We start from the raw sequence: 21,715 nt of genomic DNA on the forward strand, positions 1-21,715 counted from the left end.
CAAAAGAAATGTGCCTGCAGCAGAGGTGGGCCCAAGTGGGGAGATCCCTGGATAGCCCCCGAAAGCAAGGCCCCTTCTCCACCCTCCCCACCCCCCTTGGAGGCCCTGGGTACCTGTTTATTCTTTAGGTCAAGGGAGAGTTCGTAATCGGAGGCGTTAGGGGCGTGGGAGCAGAGCGCCGTCGCCAGGGCAGGCTGCTGCCGGCCGGGGGAGGCCACGCGGTGGGAGCCAGCCCTCGGGGAGGCACCCCCCGCCCCCGGCCGCTCCTCCTCCTCCTGCAGCTCCTGGGCTTGAGCCTTCAGGGCATGGGCACTGGGTCTGCCGGCTGCCACCGCCGCCGCTGCCACCGCGGAGTCCTCCATGCCCCCACCGGCCTGGGCGCAGGAGCCATCGCTGTGAACAAAAGGCAACGGTGCTCGGTTGGGGGAGAGCGGGACAGGGTGCATGTGGGTGCGGGGGTGAGGAGAGAGACTGGGCACTCTGGCCTGGCCTTTGGGGCAATGATGGGCCTTTCTAGCAGTGGGGGCTTGTGGGGGTGCCTCCTGCCATTGCCTCTAGGGGAGAGCTTCAGGCAAGGAGGAGAACCTGCATTTGAGGAGGGTATCCCAGGCAGAGGGAAGAAGCAGTATGGCAGAGTGGGGAAGAGTAGAACGCCTGGGTTGGAATCTGGTCTCTGACGTATTAGCTGTGCGAACCTGAACAGGCTACTTCATTGTACCTCTGTTTCCCCATCTATAAAATGGGCACAATAATAGTACCTACCTCATAGGAACGTTGGAAGGCTTGAGTTAGTTAAAGTTCTTAAAACAGTGCCTGGCTCATGGTCCCTGCTATATACAAGTGTTAACGATCATCGTTATCAGTCATCTAGCTCCCTGACCAGTGGCTTAGGCAGCTGGAAATAAGCTGATTTACACTGAACCAGCTCCACTTTTACACTGCCCCAGAGACTGTGGGGGAAGGAGTGATCCTTGCAGGCTTGGCTTGGGCATAAAGCCCCTCCAGGCTGGGTGGACACCAGCTCTTTGGGGCTGGGGCTAGGGCTGTGAAGAGGAGGTTGCTTGCCCTGCAGGGTCTAGGGAAGCATCTGTTTTTGGCTCCTGGCCCCTCCTGGCCCCTCCTGGCCCCTCCTGGTTCCTCCTGCCCTCCCATGAAGCCACCAGCAGGCTGAGTCATTGCTGCTACCCACCTCCCTACTCTAGGAAAATAACCTGCTGGCTGGAGCCGCCACACCCAGCCTGTCCTGGAGAATTAGTACACTCAGGTTTCTCCCCTCCCTGGCCAGTCTCCAAGTTCTGCCACTCCCTCAAGGCCAAGTGCGAAGCCACCTGTCCATGAAGCCTTTCCAAGTGACTCCAGCTGTAACTGCTTCATCTGCAAGCACACTAGGAACTGTGCTTAGAGAGTCCCTTCCTATTTCACAGGAGGAGAAGCATTGTGGCTACAGCATGGGCTCATATCCACTCTACCACGATGTGGCTTAGTTTAGTTGCTTTTTCTCTGAGCCCCTCTTTGGTTTTCTCATCTGATAGTGGAGGTACGAGTACCTATTTTATGAGGTTATGGTGAGGAGGAAAGGAGTCAGTATGTGTAAGCTGTTTAGCACACTGCCTAGCACAGAGTAGGTGCTCAGTAAGTGTTAATTCTTATTTTCCTCATCTATCCCACCCTGGAGGCCAGGGCCTATATTCTGTTTTATCCCTGCTCCCCACTTAATGCTGGGCAAATGGTGAGTGCTCAGTTAATACTTGATGATGGATGAATTGCAGGGAGTGCAAGGGCCATAGGGATGGCCCCTCCAGCAGACAGAGATAGAAGATCAGGACTGGAAGGGACCCTGAGGTCATCTACTCCAGCCCTCCAATCTCCCTTTTTTACAGATAAGGAGCAGGGGCTCAGGAGGTGGGGTGGCCCTGGTCAGAGAGCCAGACAACCTTAGGGCTTTCTTCTTCTAAGGCTTTGCCTCCATGTAAGGTGCCCCAAATCATGCCAGAGAAGAGATCTCTTCCTGTTGTTTCCACTCAACTTTGGAGCCCCTGGTACTAAAATAACCACGGATGGGTGAAGAATCCTTTCACTCCATCTCCATCTCTCCTCCCAGTACTCCTCAGCCTCATCGACTCCGTAAAGGAGAGCTCTTTGGCTGACCCTAGCAACAAGGAGCCTCAAATTCCCCAATGAAACCCTCTTTATGCATATTTCTTTGCTCCATCATTTCTTGTATGACCATTAATCAAGTCGTATAGTTGAATGAGCTCTAGACATCTGATATGTCTTTTTCACCGATATCACCAAGAGGTTCTTTTTAAGACCTGACTTCAACTCTTGTCATAGGACTTACCTATTTTTTCCGCAGGGCCACAGAAATAGCCCTTCCCTTTCCTATCACAACCTGCCTCCAGGGGGCACCATTCAGTCTCATCCATCTCTTATACAGACTGTCCTTGGTACTAATGCCCAAGCTTCTTCACCCCAAAAGGTTTTCCAGACTCTTTAGAGAACTGGTGGCTACTCGGGGCTACAAACACCTTTAAAAATAGCACTTTGCCTTCTTTTATTGCTGTAGTGTGCCTGAGAAGAGGTTTTGGGGAGCTGATGCACCAGAATAGCAGTACTCAACTGATGATAATGGATGCAGGTAGATAAATACCCCGGCTTCCTCGTCCCTTGAGGAATAATCCAAGGCACATTCCACACCATCTCCCAAAGATGCCCAGCAGTCAAAGCAGTGACCTGATAATTAATGAACATGTATTGGCTTCCTTCTCTTCATCACCCACTCCTACATTGGCACTTCTTGGAGTCCCCTTGTCCCAAATAAACTACTTGTGTTAAACCAAAACAAACTTTAAAAATAGCCTTCTTTGTGGTCCACCCCTCTGGATATAGACAGACTCCAAGGCCTTCTCCTGAACTCATTCATAGGATCTGGGAATTAGGAGACCCCTTATTGTCATCTCCAGCACATACATACACATGCATGCATGTGTATACACACACACACACACACACACACACACACACACACACACACACACTGTCATACAATGCTTCTAACTAGCTCTGTGGCCTTGGGTAATTTGTTCTTCCTTCTGGGTCAGTTTCCTTACTTGCCATATGATGGGAGCTTACTTATCCCTAAGCTTAGAATTCTGGGAGCTTGGATTCCAGTGCCAAGGCCAGTCCACCAAAGCCCACCAGCCCCAAGGTTCCAGACTCTCTGGCTGGTAGAACCAACTCTGGTTTTGCCCAGCTCTACGCAAAGGGACTGAGAGACTGTGGCCCTCCCGAGTATATGATGAAAAGTATTAGAAAGGGGACCTTGTCCTTGCCTTCCCCCCTTAGACTTCTTCACAGACTTGTGTGGTACAAGGTGGCTATTGGAGACCCAGAGCTGCTGTCATCAATATGGCAAAGTTTAAAGTTATATAGTAGAGGGTAAAGAACATGGGCTTTGGTGTCAGGAAATCCTGGGTTAGAATCCTGTTTCTGTTACTTACTATGTGACTTTGGACAAGTTACCTAACCTCTTTGTGGCTCTATTTCCACAAAATGGGCATCTTAATAACTCCTTTGCAAGGTTGCTGTGAGGAATAAACATAGCTTGCAAAGAACTTAGTACTGTGTCTGGCACAGAGTAGTCCTTGATAAGTGGTGACAGCAGTGGTGGCTGTATTCTGAGCTGGAAACCTATAGCATGGAGTCCCAAAGGAATCCCCGGAAAAACGGCATGGAGAATTCCTATGTGGTAAGGGTTCTCAACATTTAGCCTACCTCAACCTTCACAAAACCGAAACAGTAGGGTTTTTCCATCATATCTCATGGTCTTTCCCAGACCTCCAGACTAACTCTTACGATCTTTAGGGAGAGAAATGAAGGTGAATTGGCTTCCTGAGGCTTCCTCCCACCTTTGTTCTCCAGCCAATGGAGCAACAGCACAGTGAAGGGCTTTGGTCTTGGGGGTCACCACATCATGGGATCCGTGACCTCTGAGGAATCCATACATATTTACCACCTACAGGCAGGCCCTTTGGCTGTACCAGCCACAATATGGGGCATGCACTAGGCAGACATTTGTCCAGTGCTCCTTGTGTGGATTTGTCTTTTAGTCACTTTGTCAGGGAGCAATGGAGGCCTGAGTACTTAAAACCTCTATGTGATGGCTGAGCATCAAAAGACTGTTCCCAGCCTCTGTTTCCCTCTTTGTACCCCATCTATAAAAATGGTCCAAAGAAAGAGGTTAGAATATTCATCCTAGCTATCATAGCTTGGAAGGACCATCTACTTCAACTTAGAGACCATCTACTTCAATCCTAGTCTCATGGAACTGGAAGCCCCTTGTTCCAGTGCCCAGAACATCACTCTTCTCAAGACACAGGCTGTGACCCTTAAGTGTCCAGGGTTGGCTGGGCTGACCTTACATCATGAAGCTGCTGTCCCTGGTGGGTCAGATTTCAAGCAGCCTAGTACTTGGACAGGAATCACATGAATGGGATTCACTCTGGGACCTGCATAGCTTCTTGTAAGGAGAAGGGAAGGAGAGAAGGGAGAGGGATCCCGGTGATCTTAGCTATCTTGGGTTCATTATTCAGCTGTGGGAGCAGATTCCTTGAATGACAACCCACTAGCCTGGAGAAACTTAGGGTCACTGATGACATAAAGGAGATGCTAGTCACAAAAACCTTTCCTGGGTTGGGATGCCCATTCAAGAAGAAAAAAAATGTGGGTGATACCAAAACAAGAAGGTTCTGAGAAGGCTTTTGTTGTGCCCACATGACATTAGGCCAATACACACACAGAGACCCAGGCCAGCCACAGGGGTTATTCTACATGAGAACACAGGATATGAGCATGGCAAATGAAAGTCTTTGGAAAATAGGGGTATAAGTAGTTGCTCAGAGGAATACTACATGTGCCCAGACCAGAATGACCTGTGTGTTGGAACTGAACATCAAGTCAGAAGCTGACTTGTGCTCAGAGGGATGATAGGGGCCTGTGGAGCATGGCGTATATATGACTCCCTTGGTGTTCCAGTAACCACTCCCTCCTGTCTATCATCCCTGCTGTCAGAATTGACTTCCTAAAATGTAGATACTTTAATATCAATCCTTTGCTCAAAACGCATTGGTGACTTCCCAATACTCTTGAGATAAAGTCCACCGGTGTGGACTCAGGAGCACTGGTGATCTCACCCCAACATTCCGTTCCAGCCACATTTCCACCAAGTGACCCACCTACTCCAGACACACTGGAACTCTCCCCAAATCTACCTCGCACTCTCAGACCACCATGCCTCTCACGTGACATCCTTCTGCTTTGCAATGCCTTCTCCTCTTCATGCTCCTACTCTCCCACCCCTCCTTTCTCTGTCTCGTCAGCTCTTTCAGGGCTCACTCATTGCCCCTGGGAAGAGTCAGTCCCACCCTCCAATGGCACTTGCCTCTATTTCAGCAATGACCACTTTGTGTTCCAATTATTCATTGATGCGTCTCTCTCCACTAGACTATGCCACGTACACCTTTTATCACCAGTGCTTATCACAGTGGGCTGGCTTATAAGACGTGTTTAATAAATGTTAAATGAAAAGATAGATGGCTAGATGAGTGGATGGATGGGCATCATTTAATCTCTCCTACTTTCCCAAGGGCAGAGGTACTGAGGGGGGCTCAGTGATGCACCGCCCAGACCCTCCTTCAAGAAATGATTTGTTGCCCTGCTCTGGCAGTGCTGTTGAAGACTGCCCTCTGCCGTTAGCCCCATCAGTCCCATCAGGGATGGTTTCAGCTGCAGAGAGCTCCTTGGCCCAAAGTCACGTCATTCCCGGGGCTATCCAAATCCAGTCACTTATTGAGGTGGGGATATAAAGGTTCATCCATTTTTACCCAACGTGGGGCAAGTTTGATAGGTCATTCTCACAAGAGCCCACCTGGGATTGGCTGAGGCTTCTGTTGGACCTCCATCACTTGGACTTCTCCCTTTGCCCCATGCTGTGTTCTTGCCTTCCCTTCCATGAGTGATGATCCCAAGCACATCCTCTAGTAAACACTTAGCACCCTCAACTCAGACTCTGCTTCCCAGAGAACCCAATCAGTGACAGGTAACCAGCTTTCCTTGTTTCTTCCTTTTTCTCTCAACAGCCGAATAACCAGGGTCTGCCTGCCCGCCGTCCTGTAGAACCTTTCCTGGTTCCCAATGCCTTTGAAAAAACTCTCTTCCCAGAGAGTTCATGCATGCCAAATTTTACCTCCACATTCAGAGGCTTTATAGACCCCATAGACCCAGGCTAAAAACGCTATTCTGGAGGGAAGATCATGGCTCATCTTCCATATGCTGAGGACTGTGCCAAGGGCTATAGGCAGCTCTGGTCACACAGAGAGAGTGTTTGGGTACCACCCGCCACAGAGCTTTCAGACACTGCTTATTGTTATCCTAACATGGATGACATCCTCCTTCACAGGTAAGACAGCTGGAGTGGAGTGAGGCCCCTGGTTCTGCAATTTACTAGTTGGCTGACTTGGGCAAGATACCTAACTTTGCTGCACCTCAGTTCGCTTAAGAGAGTGAGAAAGAGAAAATGAGCTCATAGATGGGTATGCTGACCACAACGGGAAATACAGCCTTTCTATGAGGGCAGAGCACGAAGAAGGGCAAGGGACCCCAGCGTTTGTGCTCACATAGCCCCTGCCAGGGAGCTGACTTGGGTCAGCGAGTGTCCTCCCTGGTGCCCAGGTGAGGCCATGTTGTCCACTGCCAGGGGTTGGAGGGACAGGATTGCCGGGAGAGGGCACCTTGGCCCACGCTGCCCTACAGCGGCTGGCTTGGGTGGTGGCCCTTGGCAAGAAGGTGGAGAAAGGAATAAGGAGGCCCCCGGAGGCCCAGCCCATGAGGGGCTTGTTGGTGTTGAGGGTGGGGGCCGCTGGGGGAGGCTGTTTCCCCTTCTGTGCAACAGCTAGAGCAGTTAGACGGCTTGCTAGGAGGGTTTGGAAGGCTGAAGAACTCCTCGGTCGAGAAGAAACCCCAGAAGGCCTGACCTATTGCACTACATCAGCACAAACTCTGCCTGCCTTTCTTAAAGTGCTTCTGGGACAGAGAAACTAGCATTTTGCAGACAAAAGCTAACAACACGTCTCACATCTGAAGATTTTTCAGCCGTTACTAAAACACTTCTTTTTCTCCCGTGTTTGAATCAATAAGGTGGGGGTAAGATGGTCAGAAGAAAGGCACTGAGCAAGGGAAGCCGAATGCCCTCCGGGTCCCGTGTCACTGGGGAAAGCTGAGGTGAGCAGAGGGCTGGTGCTGCAAACAAAGTCGCTCTGTGCTGATTCTAAGGGCAGGCTAGAAAATGTTACTCAAGGTGGTGGCAAGGGCACTAGGCTGGGAGTCAGGGTCCAATCTCGCCTCTGCCCGCAGCACTTGGTATAACTTTAGGCCCACCACCTCTCTCTGGACCTCTGTATCCTCTCATGAAATGGACAATTTGAGCAAGCTGCTTTGACATCTGGAAGGAAGGAGAGGCTCAGCTTTCTCCACATCCCCTTCCCTCTCCGTGGGCCCCAGGCCCACACTGCAGCATCCCTGCCCAGTGGCAGGGCTCTGGTTCCCCTGCCCTCAACACCCAAGGACACAGCAGAAGCCTCCCCTTGCTTCCCTAACATCATCGATTCCATGGCAGCAGCTGTTCCAGCCCATGGGTCCTTGACCTCCATTATCCAAGCTGGAAGCCAGGTCTCAGAATAGAGAGCCCTGGAGCAGGGCAGCTGTGGCTTTCTGGGCTCCTTCCCTTGCAGAAGCTGCCCTGACTTCATTGGCTGCGGCAGATGCTTCTCCCTCCCCTCTCCCAAGGGCCCTGAGAGAGTAAGTGATTCTCTCTCTTGTTGGCTCCTTGGAGACACCAGGTTTTGGTCTCACAGCTGTTCCCAAAAGGTGTTGGCTGGTTTGGTTTGCCCGTAGGGGTTTCCTGTCAAAGGAACCGCAGTCCTTCCCTGGACTCGCACCTGCCCCATATCCAGGCCCACAATAGCACGGCGCTCACGCAAGGTTGGTCACAGGAGCAGCTCCGCAGACCAGCCCCAGACGTCCACTGTGGAAACCTCCCCTGCTCAGCCCGCTCCCCGGCGGCACGTCAGAGCCCGCGGTCCTCCAGGGAAGCCTCACCTAGAAGTTTCCTCAGGGCACCTCCCTCACAGGCTCCCAAGCTGGCCACACTGACTAATGCCATCTTACTGCCACTGGAATCCTAATAGTCTTGAGCATTTTATTTTCTCACCAATAGACGTGGATGTGGTAGCAACATCAAGCTCTAAGGACATCCTCCCCGCTCCCTGTCCCTTCCCCAAGACACAGCACACAGTTCCACAAATGCATGTTTCTCGTAGCCGAAGCACAGAGAACACGTGGGGCACCTAAATACACTTGGGATTTCCTCACCTTTTATGTGTGCTTGCGTTATTACCCCTAAGAGGAGACTTTTCCCACGAGGCCTGACGTCCTCATGGTGCCCAGCCCTGCACTGAAGCTCCCACTGCCTTTAAAACCGTCTCTGAACACACGGCCTAAAGTCATCGCAAAGCTGGTGCAGACGACGCTTGATATTTACAGTCTTGTAAAACTCTGGGTTTTATTTAATTTGTTCTTTTATTGTGAGCCATTTTATATATGCAAATGTGAGTAACATATATGTAAGGTATACAGAAAAATATTCACTTGTGCCCAGCTCGAGAAATGGCACACAAGAAGCCTTTGCCCCCCATGTATCCCTCCTGCTCTCCTCAAAGGAGTCTTTGTCCTGAATTTGTGTTTGTCATTCCTTAGGTTTTCCTTAGGGGCAAATTTCTTCCTTGTCTTTACATAAGCAGCGGTGGCTGCTTGGCAGGAGCACCGGGTCTGCAGAGTGGGGGAGGCTCAGGAACATTCAAGATCTTGTGGACTCCAAGCAGGTCAGGAAGCCCCTCCAGGGGCGATGGCCCACAACTCCATGCTGGCAGGACAGAAATGATGGCAGGGAGCTGGGAGCTGGGAGCTGGGAGCTGGGTTGTACCCATTATCTCGGCAAGGAAGATGTTCAGGAAGGAAAACGGACTTGTTCTTTAAGGAACCCCGCCGCCCCCGGCCCTCTGTGGTCCAGGGGTGTAATCATCTCTGAATGGACCATGGTGACGGTCGGGAGCCACATAGGCGAGGCTGGGAGAGGCGTACTCAGGAAAGGCATCAGCCCACGAGCTGGCTGGGAGCCAGGTCCGGGGTCTGAGTGCCTTTGGGGTCCCTGCGAGCGGGGAGCACATGAGGCAGCAGGCAGTGTCGGCCAGCGCATCCTTTGGGGCCTCAACGCAGCAGGTACAGGGGTAGACTTGGTGCCAGACTGCCTGGGCTTGAAACTTGGCTCTGCCTTGACTTGCTGTGTGGCCTTGGGCATGTTGCTTCACCTCTCTGGGCCCCACTTTCTTCTCTGTGAGAGAATTAAGGTAGGAATTTGTGTACAATGCTCAGTAAGCCCTATATAAAGGAGAAACTGCCTTTTTCCTTTTTTAGGATTTCCCACATGCTATTTTGTTCAAATAAAATAAAAAAGAAAGCACCATTCGGTTTCCTTATAATATTACAGAAGAATATGAAAAAGTAGGAAGGATGTGACTTCAGAATAAAGAACTGTCCTTGAACTTGAACTATCTCATTCCTTTATGTTCTTGTGCTAGAGGTCTTGAAATGGAGAAGTATTGTTCTTTTCCGTATGGTATAATTTCTGAAGCTCTGAGTTAGAGATCATGTCAAGAGAAGCTTACCAGAGGTATAAGGGCGGGGAGGCAGCAGAATGTAATGAGTATGAGATTGAGAACCAGACAGACTGACCATGGTTTAAAATCCAGCTACTCTCTTGCTGCACGGCATGGCCTAGTGCCTTGACTTCTCCAAGCCTGTTTGCTCAGGCGTGAGGTTGTATTCTCATGGCTATAAAGCCCCTTTATTCTATCCTCCTCCTGTCCCACCCAGATCAGCCCTGCCTCACCCCAGCAGAGCGGATGTTTCTTTGGTCTTGAGCCATTTCCAGGGAAAGATATTCTCCGGGCTCCTCACAGGCTCGGTTTTGCCACATGCCAGGGGAAAGGCCTCTGGTGGCAGGCAGGCGTGTGCTTGCCAAAAATAGGAGTCTTAGGACACGAGAGATGGAAATGGCCAAATGACCAGTGGTGTGACACTGCTCTGGGTATCTATCAAGTTGCTATGGAACAAGATTATTTACTTATTTCCCTACAGTCACCTTCCTTATCTTTTGCCTTCCTACCTGAAGTTCTTCCTAATGTCTAGCTTCAATCTTTCTTGGTCCAGTAGGAACCGCTCACAAGTGTACAGTCTCAGAATGGCCGTGCCATTTTCCACATGCCTGTGGGTTTCACACGTCATCTCCAAAAGTGTTTAGGATGAAAAGACGATGCAGGGCACACTAGCTTTGGGAAGAAGCCTTGGAGATCCTAGCTTGGGGGGGGCCACCCACCCCTCCAGGCAGGGCAGGGGTCAGTGCCAGGCCAGAAACCTTTCCCCGAAAGGGTTCAACTGTTTCCTCCTCTTAGGAGAGCAGGCAGTCAAACTGTCAGCTGGCAAGAATTTTCTGATAAAATGCCTCTGCTTTTAATCTCATCTTAGCCTGCACTGTGACAGCTGGTGCTGGGTTAAATCATTTCCTCTCTTGCCCTGATGTCTAGAAAATCTCCTCCCCGGGCCTGTTGGCCCTGCTGGATTGGCATTCATCTGGGCCTCTAGCTTCTTTGATCTTTTCCCCAAATTGGTCCCTTAGTTTTCAGAGTCTCTCTCTCTCACAGATATTGCGCTCTTTCTAGCCAACACTCCATGTATCCCAGCCTAGGCTTGAATAGAACCATCTGAAAGACTGCCTCCTTCTCCACGCCCATCACCTGCCATCCAGAGGAGAGACTACACCTTCTCTCTGAAGGGCATGGCTCAATGACCCTGAACAACATCCAAGGTAGTGTGTCCCCTCCTACATTGTCTAGAAGGGAATCCCCAAAAATCATCTGGTGCTCATCCCTCTGCCCCTGGAGAAGAAGAGAAACTCTCGTATTTTGAAGTTCCTTATTAATTGGTAATCATGAGTAGTATCCTATTCACCAGTATCATTTCTCATTCAAAGATTCATACTACTGTATCAGTCTCTTATAAATTTGTTTCTGGTGAGTCCGTTCCCCTGAAATCCGAGGACCTCAGGGTAGCCTAATCGCTCCTCCAAACCTGCCAACCTGGAGCCTCGGTTAGAACCCGGGAGCCACACCGAGATGCCGCCAGTCCGTGTGGGTGGTGGCGCCTGGCGCGTGGCCGAGGCAGCCCGTTCAAACAGTGACAAGCAGGAAGCAGGGCTTAATGTCACCGCTCACTGCAGCCCCTCTCTTTATACGGGCTTGTCTTGATCTCTGCCGGCTTCTACCTTCCTACCGAGGCTTCTCATTTCTTACTTATGCTCGCACTAATTTGGATGTTGCTGTTCCCATCTGCTTCTTGGGTCCGCTCTCCCCCGCCCCCTTTTGCTTTGTAAATGCTCCCCGGGGCTCCGTGTATGCCTACGCCATCCCCGGCTGGGACAGAGTGTCTTCTTATAAAATCCCTGCTGCAGGGGCCTTAGGGATTAGACAGTTCACCCCCTCATGTGGTAGCTAAGGAAACTGAGGCATAGAGACGTCTGGGGGTGGACAGCACCAGCTCTTCAGGAAGCCTGAGTTCTAGACCCTGTTCTGCAGCTGCGAGACCTTGGGCCTCGGGTCCTCTGTCTCCTATCTGTGTGATAACGGGTGGAGCATCCCTGGGGGCTCTTCCAGCCCCACATCCTGTGGTTCGAAATCAACAGCCCCTTTCTTTTTGCTCCTGCTGGCACGTCTCCCTGATAGAGACAGTAACAGGCCAGTCCTCCTTCACAGACGGCTGTCTTTCCTGTTTTTCTGTTTTGTTTTTTTTTTGGGGGGGGGGTTCGTTGTCACAAAAGAAATCTCCAAAGATCTCTTTTCTCAAGCCATTCCAAGGCCTCTGTCAAAGGCATTAAAGTCGTTAAGGATGTCTGATCTGATTAAATCGCTCTTGCTGCAGAGTAAGGTGTTTTCCTCTCTTTTGGTGTGATGAAACAGACTTAAAACCCTTTCTGTCATAGATTAGAAATGCTTAGTGAAATTATAAATTATTTTTATGGTCAAGTTATTGGTTGAAAGATAAATGAATGGGGAAACCTGACCTTTCCGAGGAGAGAATGGAACAAAACCAAAAAGTGTAAGAGATAGTGAAGTTAGAAAAATCTCTAGGCCTGCAAAGAGAGGTTATTCTTTCTGGGAATGAAAAAGGAATATCCAAAAGACTCAAAAGAGAAGTTTCTGGTAAGCAAAAAAAGAATCTGTTTCCCCAAATTGGACAAAACTCTGCATTAATGAGCACCAACTGAGCAGAGATAGTTAGCCATTCCTTGTGGTAGCTTTCATTTTGTTGTTCTGGGATTATTATCTGTAGTTATGTTTATTTCTTTAAATAATAAAGCCTACAGCTTTTCTTCCCCCCTTAAAATACTCTCTCGGTCATTTCTGTCTTCGGTTCGGTTGCTCTGATGTGTTTACCTCCTGCGGCCTGGACTGCTCAAACAGCCTGGGTTGGAGGATGGAAAGGCCAGCCTTCGTGGTCCCTGAACTACAAACCAGACTCTCTGCGAGGAGCCCACTTGAAGCAGCCCCCTGGGGAAGTGGGAGCCAGCTCTTCACTCCCCCATCACACTTTTGCTTCCCATGCTTGAAAACGCCTCCCTTTTTTTGTCCTCTGACTCTGGTGGCAGACGTCGTCATGGATGCTTGGTTCAAATCCTGGTTCCGCCCTTCACCCGGTATACGGCCCTTGGACAAGTCATTCATCATCTCCAACCTTCACTTTGTCTGTAAACCTGGGACTAATAACATTTTATGAACTTTCAGTGGGAATTAAATGAGATAATATCTGCCTAGCACATAGCAAGTGCTCAATACCTCACAGCCAAGATTCTCTTTCCCTCTCTCGTGGGTTAGGGACACAAAATAGGAATAGAGTGAGGAGGAATTCTCTAAACATCTCTAAACACACTGCTGACAGAAAGTTGTCTGTCTTAACTCGCAGCTCTTGGAAGGTGGACCCAAGCCTGGCCTCACACTCCACAGCCCCAGCGCAGGCCTGTGGATGGGGAAGTTTCCTAAGTACCCTCTGGTGACAACCTAGGTCTCAGAGAGTGGTCTTAGAGAGTGACCAGGAGGGAAAAGCACATAAGGAAATTGGCCTGGACAAATACTTGACTCCAAACACGAGTTTCACGTCGTAGCTGAGGAAAACCCTCTGAACAGAAAGTCGAAAATCATGACAAGACAAAGCTTCCCTAAAACTCTCTGGAATTGGGGGTTGGGGGAGGACATCCCCTACCAAGCTATCAAAGTATTTTGACATCTATTTTGTCTTTTGTGCCTCTGGCGGGGAAGATGCGGATGGGACAACAAGCACAGACATGTGAAGAGACAAGCCATGTGGTTCATCAGGGGACAGATTTCTCTAACTCCAGGACTGAATTCTTCTGCCATTTTCATTGTGCTTATGCTCAGGTATAAAGCACGGCCAAGGGGGATTCTGCTGGAACTATACTGGAACTATACAGAAATCCTCAGGAGACTGGTGAGCAAACCTAACCTGCTCAAAAAGCCCAAATAAGAAGGCGCCCCCCCCCCCCCCCCCCCCCCCCCCCGGCTGCTCGGCACTTCCCACCGGGTTCGCTGTGTCCCGGGCCAGACTGAGGTCCTCAATTGCCAGGAATCCTACCTGGACCCCACAGTTGGCAGCTTCTCCATTCCAGGGCAAGGCATCACGGGAACTGTCACGGCACTGCGTTAGGTCGCATGATCCCGACCCTTGCCATGGCCTTCGGGGACTAACCACTGGACGCCGAAGGAGACCAAACAACTTCCCCTTGGCCTTGCCTGCTGCCCCACTGCCTTCCCCGTGCGTCGAGGCAGAGACCCCAGAGACCCCCACCCCTCCTCGGGCCTACGAGGGAAGCCGCGTGTTCTCTGTGCTTCTCCAGAGAAGCAGCCCCAGAACGAGCTCTACCCCCTCCACCGCGGGTGGGGCAGGCTCCCCGGGCAGCCTCAGAGCCTGGGAGGTGACTGATGGAGCAGGCTCATGACGCTGAGGCTCCCTAGCCCAGCTGTTTGAAGACTGAGCTGTATCGATTGGGAATTTAATTGCTCCGTAATCGCTGAGTAAACACTGGCTGGTCCATTGATCATGCCCCAGGCCGGCTGGGGAGAGCCAAAAGGCGGGACAGAGGCGCCAGCAATGCTAAAGAAGGGTTCTCCCTGACAGCATCCTCCGAAGGAAATCCCTTCCTCAAGGGTGGCATGGAGTGCAGCCTCCAGCAGAGCCCACGGCCGGCCACCGGCACACACCGGCTGGGCTGGGTGGTAGGTGCAGACCGGGCCCCAGGACAGGGTGGGGGCACGGGACGGGCTGCTCTGGGTGGGTGCTCTCCTGGGACGCAGTATACTAAGTGGCAAGTGCAGGCTACAAAATCTTTTTTTTTTTTAATGAGGGAAAATGTAAAATCCTTGCCTAGAAAAATAAAACCCTGGAAGCTTGCACCCTAATATATTGACAGTGGTTAATTCTATATAACTGGATTCAATTATTTTCTTCTTTACATTTCTGTATTTTCCACATTTCCAACGACTAGCAAGTATAACTTATAATCAGAGAAAATAGATGTTATTTAAGATCAAAAGAATTGCCTGGAAGGATTTCTCCTGTGCTCTTCAAAAAAGAAAAGAAAAAAAATCCTAGCAGCAGCTCAGTGGAAAGAGGTTGCATTTTGGAGTTATATTTGAGCTCACCTTCCACCTCCAGAACTGATTAGCGTGGTCCCTCTATCAAGACACGGGACTTCTCTCCATCCCAGATCTACAAATGGGAATAATAGCTATCTCACCGAATTGAGATAAAATACTGAGAGGGCTTAGTGCAACATCTCTGGAATGTTCAATAAATATTACGTTCAAGAAGTATTAGTGTCTCTCCCATCTTGGAGTAAGGGGTACGTGAAGAGGAAGGACCAAACACCAGGGGTGAGTCAGTTGAGTCTGCTTTGGCCCCTTCAGATCCCCCATTCCTCCCCAGGGCTGGGGGTTGTTCTGTTTCCTCCCTAAGTCTCCCCTTCCTGAGCCCCCACGCCCACCCCAACGAGCCTCCTCTCATGACTCTAATAGAAGCCAATCTTCCTCAACTTGGCCCCGTTGCCACCCACAGAGACAAATGGCCTGCCGTTCTGCTGGATGCTGGGAGGTGGCTGGCCAGTTGCAGGGTCATTGTTCCAAGTGTCACTGAGAGCCTGAGAGGGAGGAGAGCCACAGGATTGAAAGTAGGGCTGCAATTACGAGCCTATTCAGTTCCCTAGAATAAAGCCCTTGTCATTAGCTAGCAGCAGGAGGAGGTAGGGAAGGGGGAAGAAAGAGCCTGGTACGCACTTGCTGCCCCTGGTTGGCTGCTCAGGGCTGCACCCCCCCCCCCAGCTCTCACCTGAGGGCCTCATTACCCTGGGAAGCGTAGGCGGTTTGCCCACGGGTTTGTGAGCCTAAGCACCTTTCTCGGGTGGTCCAGCCTCAGAGGCCTCTCCAGCCCCACGACTGCTCCAATGCACCCCAGTCCCTGAGGCCCACCCCTTGGCCTCCTTTCTTACAGATACCCAGCTTCCAGACTTGCTGCACTTTCGGTCTTCCCACTTCTTGGAGCATCACTCCCTGGCAGGCTCCAGGTCCCAAGAGTTTCTCCGGACCCCATCCCCCAAAGGCTGCGCTATCGGTGGGCGGGCAGGCTGTCCCAGCAACACCCCCTCCCCCAGGGCTGGAGCTTGGCTGCCTCTTGGGAGGGGTGAGGATTTCTCCCGGCCAGGTCTCTCCCCTGGGCTGAGGGTTTGCCTCGGGCTCTGGCAGCTCCTCGCCACAGGTCTGACAGATGGGGCTGTGGGTGACCAGCTGATAAAGACCAGCGGCCATGCAGCCCCCAGAGGATGAGTCCAGCGGCTTAAGGAAGGGATTCCTGCTCAGCCCCGCAGCTCGGGGTTTGGCAGGGAAGGGACAGACACCCCAAACTTGGACATTTTTGGAGGGAGTCGGCTCTGAGGTCACATGCCAAAGGCCCCAGTGATCCTGAGACCTGATTGATTGGTTTAGCTTTCTTATTGGGGTCTCCTGTAGAGACGAATGGACTTATCCCCAGAGAACTCAGAGGAGGCTGATTGGGCTGGAGCCTGGCTTGTCTCAGAGCCCTGCAGCCCAGCCCAGGATCTCCCAGGGTGGCCCAGGGGACTTTGTGACCCACCCACCCTGCGCTAGCCCTCAGCCCAGTCTCTGACCTTGGCACATTCTCATAGAGATATTCACAGGGAGGTCTGGGCTACCCCCTGTGGAGGTGGGACACCTGGTTAAAGGAAAGTGATAAGGGGCTGTGAAGGAGTCACAGATAGGGCTGGGAGCAGGGATGTCAGGGGTCTCATGGAAGAAAACTTTCTCAGCACAGAATTCCCCCAGGAAGCCAAGAACAGACAGACTTGACTGACATATACACTGTTGGACTGTCAGAAAACATCCAGAAGGCCTCCTCCCAGAGAAGCCGAGAAACGGACATCAGAGACACAGACAGACAGAAATACACTCTAGGAAACTACAAACCAAACAGACAGGACAACTTGGAATACCTGGGAACAGAGGCAGACAGCTGCTGAAGGTCTGGACCAACTGGGGGCACGTCTCCCTGCCCCACCCAGAGGGGAGGGCTGAGGTGGGCAGTGCTCACAGACCCTCCATGATCGAATGTTCTCCCACCCTCCTTCCCGGAGCACCTCCGCCCCAACCTCGGCACCTGTCCCTCCAAGGGGAAACTAAGAGAGTAGATTTCCTACCCTCCCGCCCCAAAGCTTGGAAAAGAAGCCCATTCCCTTGGCGCCCCAGCCCCCATGAGGGGGGAGCACCCCTCCCACACCCGCCCCTCTCTCCCACATGGCACAGCAGCTCCTCCCACCCCTTCCCACCAGAATCCAGAGCCTCAGGGTGGACCCAGCAGGCAGAGGAGTGTGGGCACGTGAAGGAATGGGAAGGATGAGAGTGAGAGGATGAGCGTGGAAAACCCTAGGGAGGATTTCTGTTGCCGGCGCCCCCCCAGGACTGAGCTTGAGGGCACCCCGCAATCTGTATTCACTGATGCCTAGTGCTTGGGTGGTGGTAATTAAACGTTCCCTGAATTGAGCTAGATTGATGGGGTGGGAGGCAGACTAGACAGCTTTCCTCTCTTCTCCCTGCCCTGCGAAGGAGGACATGTTGAAGAAGACAACTCCACCGTGTGTCTGAACAGTGACAGCTCATGAGGAGGGGCCAGGGCCCTCAGTCTCCTTCCTTGCAGACCACCCCGATGCCACTCCACTCTCTGTCCTCTTTCTTTTCCTCTCCCCCGTCTCTTTCTCCCCTTTCTTTCTCCTTCCAGTTGGTTTCCGGGCAAGCTATCATCCATTTGGGGGCATCACAGTGCCCCACTAGATGGGGAGTTCCTCCAGAATTCAAGTGGCCTTTCTCATGCTTCTGTCCCTGGCACAGAACTTGGCCCCCAGGCCACCCAGGGCGCCAGCACAGTGCTCACTCAGTTCTTCCCTTTGCCTTCCATCCTCCAACCTGGTCAGCCTTAGGGAACAACCAAGCCTCCCTCGGTCCTGGATTGAAGGATCCCAAAGGTGTGCCCCTGGTTTTGGCTTAACTCCTCGAGTTCCCTTCTCGGAGTCCTGCCTCCTCCCTGACCCTGATTTCCCAGTAGTAACACCTTTCAGGGGTGGCTTTATGTCAATGGCTACCATTCTGATTACTATCTAGTTCCTTTCCAAGGAACAAAGGAGGAAAGATGATGGCATCTTTGAGTCCTAAACCTGGAAATGCTGAGCAATAGGAGTCACATGCTCAGGGTGAGTCTGGGTACTGGTACTTTCTGGCTGTGTGATTGCGGGCAAGGCCCTTGAGTACTCCAAACCTCCCCTTGCTCTTACATAAGACAGGGATAAGAAAACCTGCCTGGTCTAACCTCACTGAGCAGCTGAGAGACTCAATGAGATGAAATGTCAACATTACTTTCCAGATAGATCACCCTCTTGATTATACAGAAGGGGAAACTGAGGCCCAGGGGAGCTAAGCAACTTGCTCAAATGAGTCCCAACAACAGGAGACTGTAGATGGGGCAACTTTCTGGCCAGAATCCAAGTATCTTGACTCCCAGTGAAGTCAGAAACAAGTAAAGAAAAGAGAAATGTGCAGGACTGAGACAGGAAAATTGGTGGAAAGAGAACAAAGCATAACAAGGGACCCAGGCTGACAGCGCAGGGATCAAGACGAGCGAGAGGAGAGGAATTTGGCGTCAGGGAGGAAGAGGAGTGCTGGAGGGACAGGTGAAGGTGGAAGAAGGCAGACGAGAGCATGAGGAGGAGGGACAACAAAATAGGAGGCGGGCGGACAGAGGGCCAGTGAGGTCAGCAGCTCATGTTGGCTCTCATGCCCATACTCTCACTGGGGAAGTGGCTGGCACGGAACAGAAGTATTTCCCTGCACTTACATTTCAGGAAAGTCTTGAGCTTAAGAAACTCAAAGAAAGAATGAAGGTGTCAGTCCTGAGATGTAACATGTCCACAGCAAACAGCCAGGAGCTGACATGTGGAGAGGGGTCAGAGTGTGGGAAGCCGGCCGAGCCGGGAGCTGCCTTGCGGTGTTCAAGCCTATCCAGGCAGTGCTGGGTGACTCACTGCGCTTCTTCCCGGGCAGGCTTTGCGAATGTGATGACGGTGATGCACATAAACCTAGAGGAACATGCATGATCTCCCCGGTAAAGTGAAAAATTTATAGTACATTTAAAACCTAACAAATAGATTTTTTTGATGACTATGACTATTTCCCACAGAAGGCTGCTATTTTGTTGACAATATTGGAAAGACCCGAAATATGTGCTGTAAAACCCACATTTTCTGTCTCATTAGATGGGCATGCCGTGCCTGTGCCAATCAAAAAAATGTAAATATGTATACATATATATATTTAATTTTACGACCCTGAGATGTTATCAGTGACTATTAAATATTTATTTCCCTAGTAAAAAAAATTAATTAATTTTTAAAAATTAATCAAAGTAAGAGGGACTATGACTAACCCACAATAAGATGAGGAAAGCCTGGGACAGTGACATCGACCCTTGACCCAACATTCCCCCTTCCTTCCCAGGTCAACAGCTATCTCAGTGAAGTTTCAAAATTAAGCTCAGTCATCTTGGCTCCTTTATGGAAGGAGAAAGAAAGAAAAGTGTCAATCTTTGCTATAATAGAAAGGATGGGTGCTACCATTGGTTGAGCCCCTCCTGAGTGCCAGACAACCTATGTGATTTTATATATATATATATACACACACATATATATGTATATATATATTCAGAGTATATATATATATACATATATATATACACACACTCTGCATAATCTAATTTAATTTCCCTTGACGTTTAAAAAGATGACATATTATGTAGGCCGTTTGGGGGAAGGAGCCTAAGTTTGGAGTTTGAACAATAGGGTATAATGACCTCAAGAGTTGGGAATGGCTCATCTGGGGTCCAGAGGAAGGAAAGAGAAATAGAAGCAGGAGGCAGAAGGCAAAAACAGACAAACAAGAACACAGGACTCAGAGCAAGAGGCGCTGTGTGGTGTGCTTTGCTCCAAGGGGAAGGACGGTGGGGGTGGGGAAGGGAGGACGGCCACCAATTCATTCCCACCTTTGGGAGGCCAAGTCGGAGCCGGCGGGCTTCTGTTCAGCGTCGGCAGCTGGGCAGCAGAACTGGTGTAACACAGTCTCATTCCTGCAGAGAGAGCAGAGGGAGAAGGTCAGAGGTGGCCTTGACAGGCTGGGCCCAGCCGGCACCAAGGCATCCCTGCCTCTGTTTGCAGCCCCCGGACATCCCATCAGCTCACTCTTCCTCCTTCTGAGCCCCCAGCCCCGCAGTAGGTTCCTCTGCATAGGATGTACCATTAATTCGGCTCTTTTATCATTATAGTTCTTTATAATTCCGTTCCCCACTTCGGTCCAGCAAGGCTGAACTAGGTCTATTCATCTATGATGCACAGAACTGTATGCAGTGAACGTGTTTAAGCTGACCATATGCAAAGATACAAAGCACTCATACAGAGATTTTAGTGTTGCCGGCTGAAAATCCAAGGCATGGTGCTTGATGAGGGATTGGTTTGATGCAAATGAAAAAGCCAACTGAGAGGCACAGATAAAGGTTCAAGTGCCAACGCTACAGCTAGCCAGCTGTGTGATACCTCATTTACCTTTCTTGGGTCTCAATTTATTTGCTAATGAAATAAGGGAGTTAAACTAGAGAAGTGGTCTTCAACACTAGCTGCTGATTACAATCACCAGGAGACTTTTTCAACCATCAATGCCTGGTCCCTCCCCCCCGCCCCCCTTGCCACCCCTCCCCCCACCGCCCCAGGTCAGGGACACCAGGACTTTTATAAGCTCCCAGATGATTCGAACAGTAGCCAGAATTGAGAGCCATTAAACTAGATGATTTCCAAGGTGCCTTCCATCGTAAAAACTCTGTGATTCTAATATCTACTTTGAGCCACCTTGGGATTTAATATTAAAATTACTTTTGGATAAAGTTATGCTGACATGTTGTCTTCTCTCCCTTAGCAAGCGTTCACCATCGTGGAGTCAGAGAATGTCAGACCTGGAGGGGCCCCCAAAGATTGCCTGAAAGAGGTGTTTAAACTCCTTTTAGCCTCAGAACACTTTGTCCAAACCCAATCTTTCCTGGGAGCCCTTTTGTGAAGTAACCAAAGTGGAATGGCTCTATGGGCAGGAAGTGGGAGGTCTATGCCACCTCCCTGACCTGCTAGCCCCAATTTTGGTAGCCACCTCCCAGGTGTCTCTTGGGGGCCCCACGATTACAAGAGCATAGATTAGAAACTGCTGAGTTTGGCTCTTCTCACGGGAGAAAATAATGTTGGAGCCTACCTTAATTTAACAAAAATAACTCCAGAAAGATTTCATGTTTCAGTGGGAAAACGTAAAACAAGGGAAAATTTACAAGGAAACTTAGGAAGACAGCTTATGTGTTGGGAAGACTTTTAAAACAAAACAGGAAATTGAAATGCCATTAAGAAAAAGAAATATATCTGACTACATAAAATGAAAGCATCTTGTGTGGGAAACGATACTCTAGCAAGTCAAACGACAAATGATTGAGTGGGAAAATATATTTGCAATACATATGGCAGAAGGCAAGTGCGTATCCTACCCTGAGATCCCACAAATTCATAATGCAAAGACAGAGCCAGTAGAAAAAATGGGCAAAGGACATGAATTCTGGCTGACAGAAAAGGAAATCCAAAGAGCTAACAAATAGATGGAAAGATGCTCTACCTTACTAGTAAATAGGAAAGTGCAAACGGAAGCAACAGAGAGATGCCATTTCCCATCCATCGGACCGGCAGACATTAGAAAGACAAGTAACTACAAGGGCTGGTGAGAATGTGGGCAGAGAAGTGCCCTAATCCACTGCCTGTGTGGTTGTGGATTTTTACAGCTGTTTTTGGAAATTAAAAAGAACGCATGTCTTCTGACCCAGCAATCCCGCCTCTGGAATTTTA

At 50.4% G+C, this 21,715-nt stretch overlaps 1 protein-coding gene across 3 annotated transcripts in view; it reads right to left on the minus strand.

Moving 5' to 3' along the window:
• Nucleotides 1-21,715, minus strand: part of IQSEC3 (IQ motif and Sec7 domain ArfGEF 3) — a 105,588-nt gene that overhangs the window by 55,848 nt on the left and 28,025 nt on the right. For all 3 annotated transcript variants that reach the window (XM_032390784.1, XM_032390786.1, XM_032390787.1), the window contains exons 2-3: nt 19,834-19,917; nt 114-393 (exon numbers count right to left, since the gene is read on the minus strand). In XM_032390784.1, coding sequence (XP_032246675.1) covers nt 114-393; nt 19,834-19,917 — 364 coding nt within the window. The remainder of the gene's footprint in view (nt 1-113; nt 394-19,833; nt 19,918-21,715) is intronic.

Source organism: Phoca vitulina, unplaced genomic scaffold, assembly GCF_004348235.1.
Source record: "Phoca vitulina isolate PV1807 unplaced genomic scaffold, GSC_HSeal_1.0 scaffold59, whole genome shotgun sequence".
Taxonomy (NCBI): domain Eukaryota; kingdom Metazoa; phylum Chordata; class Mammalia; order Carnivora; family Phocidae; genus Phoca; species Phoca vitulina.